Source organism: Lissotriton vulgaris, chromosome 1_1 (assembly GCF_964263255.1).
Source record: "Lissotriton vulgaris chromosome 1_1, aLisVul1.2, whole genome shotgun sequence".
NCBI lineage: Eukaryota > Metazoa > Chordata > Amphibia > Caudata > Salamandridae > Lissotriton > Lissotriton vulgaris.
This window is the reverse complement of record NC_141685.1, coordinates 124574417-124585301: the sequence shown is the minus strand read 5'-3', so window position 1 is coordinate 124585301 and position 10885 is coordinate 124574417. Positions and strand designations below refer to the sequence as shown.

Sequence of the window (10885 nt, the reverse complement as noted above, 5' to 3'; positions counted from 1 at the left end):
ATGTTAATCTAAAGCCTCATCTAATTCCAGAGAGGAAGCACACGGTGCATAACAGAAAGTTATTGCAAAAGGTTTCTTCTACATACCATCATAGAAAAGACGCCGAAAGAAGACTTTGAAGCCGACACATCCGACAGAGAAAAGCACTGAGATTAAAAATCACTCTTGCTCAACAACCGTTTTTAACCAGTGAAAACTCGAGACTATCTGCCTCTGGATATAACACCTCAAACCACTCGCCTCTCTTTTGCAATTCCCTTAAAGATACACCATTTCATTGTGTCCATGACCATCTCAAATAAATGTTTCCTTTTTATTGTGTACTGTTCTGTGATGGATTCTATGTAAATTGGCTTAGCATTATCTGTTGTGCAGGAGTATATGTAGAACTGTTAAATATAAAAACTGATTAAGTGAACACTGGGGAGCTATATCTAATGTGAATCCCTGTCATCAGAACTACAAACTTTGCTCAATGTATAAGAAGGTTAAAAGGAACTGATGTTCTGCGACTGGTGATCCACAATAGTACTGTGCACGTTCTAACGTCCTCGGTTACTGTCATTACGTCAGTGCAAAATGGAACTTAACATTTAATCATTAAATATCCAACTAACACCTTTATCACTGCTTTGCTAAGAACCTATACAAAGGAATGTGAGAAAAACATCAGTCACAAAATAAGTTGCTTCCGAAGAGGTCATAACCTGAAGACCATTATCTGCAAGAAACCTGTCAACAGGTGCTTATAGGGCAACTTCCAGACAAATTTTGCTCAATTCAAGCGTTACGGAGATTGCCCATGATTTGTTTCAGAGATTAATGCTGACCATTTTCTAAAAAAGCCGGACTCCAGGAAGGATCTGGTTCACTCCAAGCATGGCATATGAGCAAAAGAAAAACAAACTTGGTAACATTAGCACTAGAAATAAATCTTGTAAAAACACAGACTATGAGAACAAATTCAGTGTTCAACCCAGCCTCACTCAACACAAAATAACACAAGCTGGGGAAGAAAGATTTAGCCATAAATCTCATGTCACTGAACATGTGAAATTGCTCACTGGGGATAAACGCTATCAGTGTTCTGAATGCCAAAAATGTTTCCGCAATAAATCGCATCTAATTGAACATGTGAGAATCCACACTGGGGAAAAACCTTTTCAGTGTTCTGAATGCCAGCAAAGATTCTGTAGCAAAATGAATCTTTCTCGACATGCAAGAACCCACTCTGGGGAAAAACCTTATCAGTGTTCTGAATGCCAAAAATGTTTCCGCGATAAATCATATCTAACTGAGCATGTGAGAATCCACACAGAGGAAAAACCTTATCAGTGTTCTGAATGCCAGCAAAGATTTTGTAGCAAATTGAGTCTTTCTCGACATGCAAGAACCCACTCTGGGGAAAAACCTTATCAGTGCTCTGAATGCCCGAAATGTTTCAGTGGCCAAAGCACTCTCACTCGGCATACAAGAACCCACACTGGGGAAAAACCTTATCAGTGCACGGAATGCCAGAAATGTTTCATTGACAAAAACACTCTCACTCGGCATACAATAACCCACACTGGAGAGAAACCTTATCAGTGCTCTGAATGCCAGAAATGTTTCAGTTACAACAGCAAACTCACTGAACATACAAGAACCCACACTGGGGAAAAACCTTATCAGTGTTCTAAATGCCAGCAAAGGTTTTCTAACAAACCGAGTCTTTCTCGGCATGCAATAACCCACTCTTTGGAAAAACCTAATCAGTGCTCTGAATGCCAGATATGTTTTACTGTAAAAAGCAGTCTCACTCGGCACATAAGAATACACACGGGGGAAAAACCTTATCAGTGCTCTGAATGCCAGAAATGTTTTAGTGAAAAAAGCAGTCTCACTGATCATACAAGAACCCACACTGGGGAAAAACCTTATCAGTGCTCTAAATGCCAGCAAAGGTTTCGTAACAAACCGAGTCTTACTCGACATGCACTAACCCACTCTTTGGAAAAACCTTATCCATGCTCCGAATGCCAGAAATGTTTCCGTGAAAAAAGAAGACTCACTGAACATACAAGAACCCACACCGGGGAAAAACCTTTTCAGTGCTCTGAATGCCAAAAAAGGTTTCGTAACAAATGGAGACTTACTCGACATGCAGTAACCCATTCTTTGGAAAAACCTTATCTGTGCTCCGAATGCCAAAAATGTTTCAGTGAAAAAAGAGGACTTACTAGCCATACAAGAACCCACACTGGACAAAACCGTTATCGGTGCTCTGAATGCCCAAAAAGTTTCAGACATAAATCTAATCTCACTGAACATGTAAGAATCCATAGTGGGGGAAAAACTTATCAGAGCTCTAACTGCTAGAAACGAGGTAGAAGCTGTTACAAGCACCATAATCAAACACACACAGTCCAAAATAAATTTCCGTGCTCTGATTGCCAGAAAAGATTACATTTTTAATGCAGTCTCACACTATATGAGCAAACACACACAGGAAAAAAGCGTCACCAGTGCTCTGAATGCCAGAAATGCCTCTTTGATAGGCACAGCCTCACTAACCATGAGAGACTCCACACTGGGAAAAAAACATATGAGTGCTCTGAATGCCAGAAATACCTTCAGAGAAAAACACAATCTCACCATGAGAAACTCCACACTGGAGAAAATCCTTATGCTAGAAACGCTTTTATCTGAAAGACAGTGTTACATGTCATGAGAGATCCCACTCTGGGGAAAAACCTTATGAGTGCTTGTAATGCAAGCAAATCTTTGGTTACGAACTGCTTTTCATTTGACATGAGTGTACTCACACAGGGGGAAAAAGCCTTAGGGTGTTCTGAATGTCAGAAAAGGTTTGTTGACAAATATAATCTAATTCGACATGAAAGACCCACACTGGATTAAAGCCTTATACGTGCTCTGAATGCAAGAAAGGATTTAGTCAGAAAAGAAAGTCAGTCTCACTAAACATGAGAAATGCATCCACACCAGGTGAATAGGAACCATCATCCTGAGTTGCTGAAAAGCTTCTAATGCAACCTGACTTTACATGTAAGAGAAAAAATTGAAGTTGCAATAGGTTTACTTGCAACCTCAAAAGAATTTTGCGGGATTGAAAATAGTCAACAAATTGCCAAAAATCAGCAGTTACAGTACCTGAAAGTTACAAAACTCTCAAGGTCACTCCTCGACTCAGAGAAATGTTAGTGCTGGCAAAATCAACTAATTGCCACAAAATTCACATTATTTCTGTCTAAAATGTATTAGACCCAAAAGGCTCCTACTCACCCTTGTTTGTTTACATAAGACTGAAATATATATTTTGGGTGCAGTGTTTTGTACACTTTGTGAACATTATTGAATGCAGAATTTTGATGATAAAATACAGCAGAAGTTAAACGTAATAAACAAGTTACTTACCTTTGGTCACGCTGTTTCTGGTGGATACTCCTTGACCTGCTAATTCTTCACCGTGAGAATATTCCCCAGGCGCCAGACTGGATCCTGAAACTTTAAAGCAGTCCTGCTGCACGCCGGTAGGAGACATCGCGCAGCTCAGTGTCAAATTCTTTCTGCTCCAGAGTGACGAGCGAAGACGCATATGAGCACTAACCATTCTCATTGTGAACAAACCCAGGGGTTCGTGGGTTCATTATCTCACAGGAATGTATCACATATGCAGGCCATGTGTAGAGATTAATTCACCTTTTTTTAAATGAATAACATTCAGATGAGTCCTTTTCATTTAAAAAAATTCAAATTGTATTCTCAGTAACAAGTGTACATATACATTTCTGAGTAATGTCAGCACAGTGCTCAAGCTGAAAGTGATATGATGATAAAACAATCAGATCCACATATTATACTCATAAACAGGACTGTGAATTACTTTTGTACAATAAAAGTTAAGCAAAACTGATTCCCAGGAGACATAGTTCATGTGAAACAGTCCCTGAATAGTCAAAATTTAGACTGTTTTAGTTAATTATCATGGTCTAATCAGGACAGTACATTGCTGCCTCTCCCGTATACTTATCACGCTGTATCCTGTACACCTTAGTAAGGAATCTTCTGTTTCACAGGCCAACTCTGAACCTTGTGGGCTGGATCCATATAGTTGAAGCCCCACTTGCAAAGAGTGGAGGTAACATGGTGCCCCTCCCCCTCCCAGTTTGCATCATTCCTATCCTATCTATCTTAAGCAGTCCTTGCAAGTGTAAAAACGGGCCCCCTTTCACAGGAGCAGCACAACGGAAACCCATCGTTCTGCGGTGGAGTTCTGTATTGTTTTGTGTTTTTCAAATTATTGAATTTTGCGGGTATTTAACTGTTTACAGCAGGGGTCTCCAACCTTTTCTTTAGTGAAAGCTGCTTCTGATAAGTAAAAATTGTTAGCTGCTGGAGGCTAAACATCTCACGCAGTTACCACCTCCACGCCCATCTTCATTGCTTTAGGCCTAATATCCGTAGAGACAGACACTATAGTTTGAGCAAAATATTTGACTAAGGGTACTATGGCAGGGCTGCCATGTGTGTCAGTTAGTGCGCCGTCATTGGGCATGTATGAACAAATGTGTACATATGGATGGTTATATTTATATGGGTGACTGAGAGCCTGTGTTGTACGTACTTGCTGCACATGACATACCTTTCACCATATTTTGCACTGTTATATGTAGGACACTTTCATACAGTTTTTTTTTTAAATGAGAGAAATTTAAAGTGCTAACAAATGTTCTTCAAAAATGCTTATAATATGGAAAAAAATCTGCACTTTAAATTTGTTTCATTTAAAAAAAAAATGGCTGTATTTTTCAGTTATACTTACAACACAATGTCTACTGGCCACTGGGAGTCAGGGCCCTGCTGTTTGTAAATGTGACCCTTCAAAATGGGGGAACATTTAAATGAAGAGTAACTTAATCATTAAGTTAACATTAATTTTCTCCCATTGAAAAGCATTCAGAAACATCATTTTGTTCACAGCTCCTATATTAAGTTATCAGGGACTTTTATCTAAGAACAAAATATCTCAGTGCGCCAGTGGTTCACCTCTGTGACGCAACCTGGGGCATGAATCAGACTGAGCAGTGCTCATCACACCGTCGATGGTATATTTACCAATAACATCAATTCATCGGTCGGGAAAGCTCTGCGTTTGGTGTGAACTGATTACAGAGGCATTTCGTTTAATCTTTGTGGTCCAGCTATGCAGTCCGTTTCCGACAAGACACTAATAGTAATAAAATATTGTGCAAGGAAGAAAGTTGATAAAAACAAACCCAACAATCTTCTATGTGAATCCAAGCCCTCAATTGATCATGATATGGAGCAAGCTGCTGCCAGGTATCAGGCCTGGGTTGATGCAGCGGTCTCTCAAGTAGGGCCTTTTAAATCAAAGACGAACTATCGGTCCGCACCATGGTGCTCCTATGAGCTCAGAGAATATAAAAGGAAATGTAGGCACCAAGTCCAACTTTGGAGGACGAGTTACAGCCTAGAGGAATACATACAATATAAAACTATAATAAAAGATTATAAAACTATGGTTCAGGTGACTAAAACTGCCTTCTTTACAGATAAAATCAGAGCAACTGAAAACTCAACTAAGGAATTATTTAAAACAGTCAATTCACTTTTATCCTTAGGTAATAAAAATGTAGCAACTCCCAAAACAGATACTACCCTACAGATACTACCCTAACTCGGGTATCTGGATATGATAAATTATTTGCAACTGCATTTGTGGTGAAATACCTTTGATGTGTCTTTGCAACTCGCAGTTAAGCAGGCGATGCTCCATTCACTCATCCGCCAAATTACACATTGCAATGAATGGCTGACACCATATTGCATGTTGGAAAACCTCAAAAGACATTATTTATGGCTGCAAAATTCACACTCTTGAGCTTATGCTACTTTATTTAACTGTGTACAAGGTTTAAGCTAAGCTCAAACCATAATCATTTGTAATCAAACATGCATCTGTACAGCTGAGCTGTGAGTGGCATGTGGCCAAGGATATGTATTCTTACCCCTTAATTGTACATTTGAGCACAGAACATTCCTTGAAATATTGTGATCAATTTAGGGAAATACCTCTGTGTGCTAAGAAAATGCATTAAGAATAACGGAACGTTAATTATCCTATTTAATACCTTCTCATTGCAGTTTTTTTTCTCCAAAAGAGAAGTGTGTTAACTATACCAGATGTGTGACACCATTAGAAATAAGAAAATAATGTATCTTTACCAGATAAGTTTATCAGTAAATTACGTTAAATTATTGGATATAAAATGTTGCATGTATCACTTATAGGAGAGAAATGAAAATGTTGGGTTTCGTGGACATAATTAAAACTTTTTTAAAGATGAAAGAAGCGCTATAATAGTTTTTTGTAAATGAACCCCAATATGTATCTCTACAAGAACCATCTCTCTTAAATCAAAACTGTGCTTGTTTTAGGGAGAAAGCTAAATAATCTAGCAGATCAGTATTTTTATTAGGAAGCTTCAAGTTAAAGAGTGAAAACACTTTTTTAGAGTTCCCTAAATTTGTGATAAAGTTATTTCAATAGGTAAATTTCATGACAATATTGAAATGGGAACGAAAATAACAGGAACACATATTTACACCACAGGACAAAAATATTGGAAACTAAGGGCCTGATTTGGATCTCGGACGGATTACTGTGTCACAACGGCGACGTATATCCTGTCACCCAAAATATAAATTCCTTTTTGTCCGATGGGATTTATATTTTGGCGGAAGGGATATCCGTCACCAGTGTGATGGAGTAAACTATCCGCCGAGACCTAAATCAGGCCCTAAATCTCAGAAATATAAAATATATTAAACCTCCATCAAAAATAATACATTCGGTAAAAGTGGTTCCTTTTGGGGTCAGCAGACTACCGTTTCTCTGAAAGCTTTTAGATAAAGGAATCTTTCATTTTTTTAAATGCAGCCCATGTTCCTTTCACATTCACAAAGGTCCCCTTGGGGACTCCTTCCCGTTTGCTACTGGATTACCGACTCCTAATAATGTTTTGCAACCTACGTTTGGTCGCAAAACTTAATGCATACCACAAGGATGTAATAAAGTTTCAGAAGGGTATCCCCCTTCCAAATTCTGAATCCTTAAATGGGCTTAGTATATCTCAAAAAGGGTTTTAGCATTGCAATCCATGGGATTTACCGAATCGGGCGTTCGTGAATGGTAAAACCCTATGTTTCTAAATTGTCTCCAAATTAAGTTTGCTAATACCATTTGTTGAGTTAGTAACCTGTACACCTACCTATTTAATATTAGTATTGCTTGAGATCAAATGAAACCATCTCACTTAACTCTGACACAATACTTATTTAAGGACAGCATTTCTGACATCAAGCTTTAATGTTTTGTTAAATATGTTTCTAAATGTTGTCACATACAGAAAAGTAGCTAAAGCTGTCTCTGGGCCTTCAACATAAGGTATGATGTAATCATAATTTTTAGATACATTTTCTGAGTATCAGGAACAATGTGTGTTTCTTGGTTTTCTCAAAACCACTATAATAAACATATTCAACCCTTTTAGATTGTATCTGTTTGTTCTGGCGTATGTTGCAGATAATAATCTAGATTTAGACCTAGGATCAATTCCACCCATGGTTTCTAAAAGCTGTTTATCATTGATCTCAATTACTATTATCAGAAATAAAACTGTAAATGACCTGATCTGAGAGATGGACCTTCAAGTATTATGCTCAGTCAATTTATGGAACAGAGTATGGAGTTAAAACCTAAATAGATTAGATACACAAACATGGCCTGACCACTGTATTTTACATCAATAGATTATTTATCAGCACATATTCTCTAATTACAATTAATTCATCTTCTAATTGATACTGGTCTTGTGCTGGGTCTGCTGGAACTATTTCCATATGACATTTAAAATCCCAAAAGATAAGGACTTATGGTTTCAGGGCTGGTCAAACCTTAATGAATTCTACACCTAAAAATGCCCTGTTGTGCAGCATGATTTAGACGTGGTATGTATTTCCTTTTGAATGTAAAATTGAACAAATATTTATTGTTGTTGCCACCCAAAACATTATCAGTAATTGGGAAAATAACAATAAGTGGTCCTATGATGCTTGTTGGAAAGAGAAGTGTTTAACCACAAAGTGGATCGAATTCAAGTTTATAACTTAATTGCTAGTGTAGAAAAAGATACGATTTTGAACCCTATGAGGCTGTTCTTTTCCAGAAAGTATTCATGTCTGTATCATAAGTCATAACTCAAGTAACACTGATGAAGTCAAAAAGCCTCCTTGAACATTCAAATCGAATTTGAATTACAATATAAAATGATCATTGCTCACAATATGATTATTGCTCACAATATTTCTCTTAGTATTTTCATTTTTGTACTGATTTGTGTAAAAAAATAATTTGTATTTGTTTTTCTATATGTTGGAAGCATTACATTAATGAAATCTCTGTATCCTACCTTCTTTCTTTTCTTTCCTTTCTTCATGAACATTTCCATTGTTTAACTTTTTAGGTTGCCTGATATGAAGAATTTTGCTCTACATAACTATGCTGTGTTACAGAATGCTATGTTACAGTATGTTGAGTTTTATGTACCACTTTTGTCTATTATATGTATGCCAGCTCATGTTTAGTTATGCTTTATTAATTAGATTATGTTTATTAAGTTTTATTATTCAATAAAATGTTTCAAACATAAAAAATGAGAAATGCTATGTGTTTACAACTGCACCATTTTATTGTACGGGTAATCTCAAACATGTTCCCAGGGGCCAAAAGGATCATGTTACTTGCCCAGTAAGCATCTGTTCTTGGCATGTAGAACTGTAGATTCACATGCTTTGCATACTCCTGCCATCTAGAGTTGGGTCCGGATGTTTGCAAGTTGTTTTTCTTTGACAAAGTATTTCCAGTCACGAGGTAGGGGACTCCTCCTTTCGGTGATAGTGCTCATGGGCAGCGACTCCATTGTTAGATTGTTTTGAGCAGAGGGTGAGAATGGAGTTAGTAAAGGTAGAATAGAGATGTCCATGCGTTTGTATGTAAGTAAGAAGAACTGCAACAGGTGTAGGTACCTGGGGAGGAGGGTGGGCGAATGTGAATCTACAGCTCTATATGCCAAGAACAGATGGTTACTGAGTAAGTACCATTATCCGTTCGAGGCATGTGAGCTGTAGTTCACATGCTTTGCATAGACTATACAGCAGTAACTCCCAAAGCGGTGGCTAACCTGTAGATGTCGCCGTTGTTTGAAAAAGTGTTATATTTACTGCCTTGCCTACATTAGCCTATTGCCTCGCTAACACATCTACACAGTAAGGTTTGGTGAATGTGTGCGGTGTAGACCATGTTGCTGCCTTACAAATTTCAGCTAAGAGAAAAATCCCCTAAGAAGGCCATAGTCGCCCCTATTTTGCAGGTGGAATGCGCCCAAGGCGGTATTGTCAAGGTTATTTTCGCTTTCACATAACATGTTTTGATACATTTGACAATCCATCGTGCAATGCCTGATTTAGATATAATATTGTCTGTGTGTGGTCGCAAAAAATCAACAAAGAACGTTTTGTCTTGCGAAAATCTTTTGTTCTTTCCACATAAAGAAGTAGAGTTCTTCTAACATCTAATGTGTGTAGAACTCGTTCTGCTACAGAAACATGTTGAGGAAAGAGCACGGGTAACTCGACTGATAGATTGATGTGAAAAGCAGAAACCACTTTAGGTAGAAATTTGGAATTGGTTCATAGAACCACTTTGTCTTTATGAAGTTGAAAGTAAGGTTCTTGTATAGTTAGCGCCTGGAGTTCACCAAATCTCCTTAAGGAAATGATTGTGAAAAGCAACCTTCCCGGAGAGAAATTGTAATGGACACATGTGCATTGGTTCAAAAGGTGGACCCATCAGCCTTGTAAGGACTATGTTCAAGTTCCACTTTGGTGCAGGTGGGACTCTTGGTGGTATTACTCTTTTTAATCCTTCCATAAAGGCTTTAATAACTTGTACTCTGAATAGAGATAAGTGTTGTCTGTTTTGTAATTATGCAGCTACTGCTGCTAAATGCAAGCAAATGGATGTGTAGGCTAGTCCAGATTGCTGTAAGTGTAAGAGGCAACAGATGATGTTTTGCACTGAGGCATCAAGGGGATTGATATTATTATTTGTACAATAGATAACAAATTGTTTCCATTTTGCTGCATAACATGCCCTAGTAGTAGGTCTCCTAGCCTCCTTTAGGATATTCATAAAGTTGGGTGGTAATTGTAAATAACAAAACTCTATGATCTCAGTAGCCAAATCGCTAGGTTGAGGTTGTTGGGATTTGAATGCCTGATTTCTCCATGGCTCTGAGTGAGGAGACTGGAGTTGAGATGCAGCTTTTGATGTGGAACTACTGAGAGCTCTAGCAGGGTGGTGAACCAAGGTTGACGTGCCCATGTGGAAATGGTCTTATACCCCCTGGTAGAAAGACCGACAAAAGGAGCCACGGTTAGAAGGAGACTGTAGAGCTCCGATAGATTTGGCTACCACTGTGTCTTTTTCATCTTCTCCAAGGACTTATCTACTTCGGGGTCAAAGAGATGCTCCTTGTCAAAAGGATATTTAAATTAGACTGCTGGACTTCAAGTTTGAACCCAGAAATCTTTAGCCAATCATGTCTTCTAAGTAACAAACTTGTGTTCAACCCCCAGCTGCCCTGTCTGCAGCATCTAAAGCACATCTTATTGAGGAATTGGATATGAGCTTTCCCTCCTGAATTAAATCTTGGGCCTTTGCTTTACATTCATCTGGGAGATGTTGCAGCAACTGCTCCATTTCAACCCAGTGTGCCATGTCAAACTGGCTAGCAGGGCCTGG

At 38.3% G+C, this 10885-nt stretch overlaps 1 protein-coding gene across 1 annotated transcript; it reads left to right on the top strand.

The window, feature by feature from the left end:
* Positions 1-879: 879 nt before the first annotated feature.
* LOC147737740 (uncharacterized) lies at positions 880-2805 on the top strand. Its single transcript, XM_086935229.1, has one exon. The coding sequence runs from the start codon at positions 880-882 to the stop codon at positions 2356-2358; it is 1479 nt and encodes a 492-aa protein (XP_086791355.1). The 3' UTR covers positions 2359-2805.
* Positions 2806-10885: the final 8080 nt, after the last annotated feature.

Excerpts from the sequence above, each read along its gene's own strand:
- LOC147737740 (XM_086935229.1), top strand. The coding sequence starts at position 880 with ATGGCATATGAGCAAAAGAAAAACAAACTTGGTAACATTAGCACTAGA.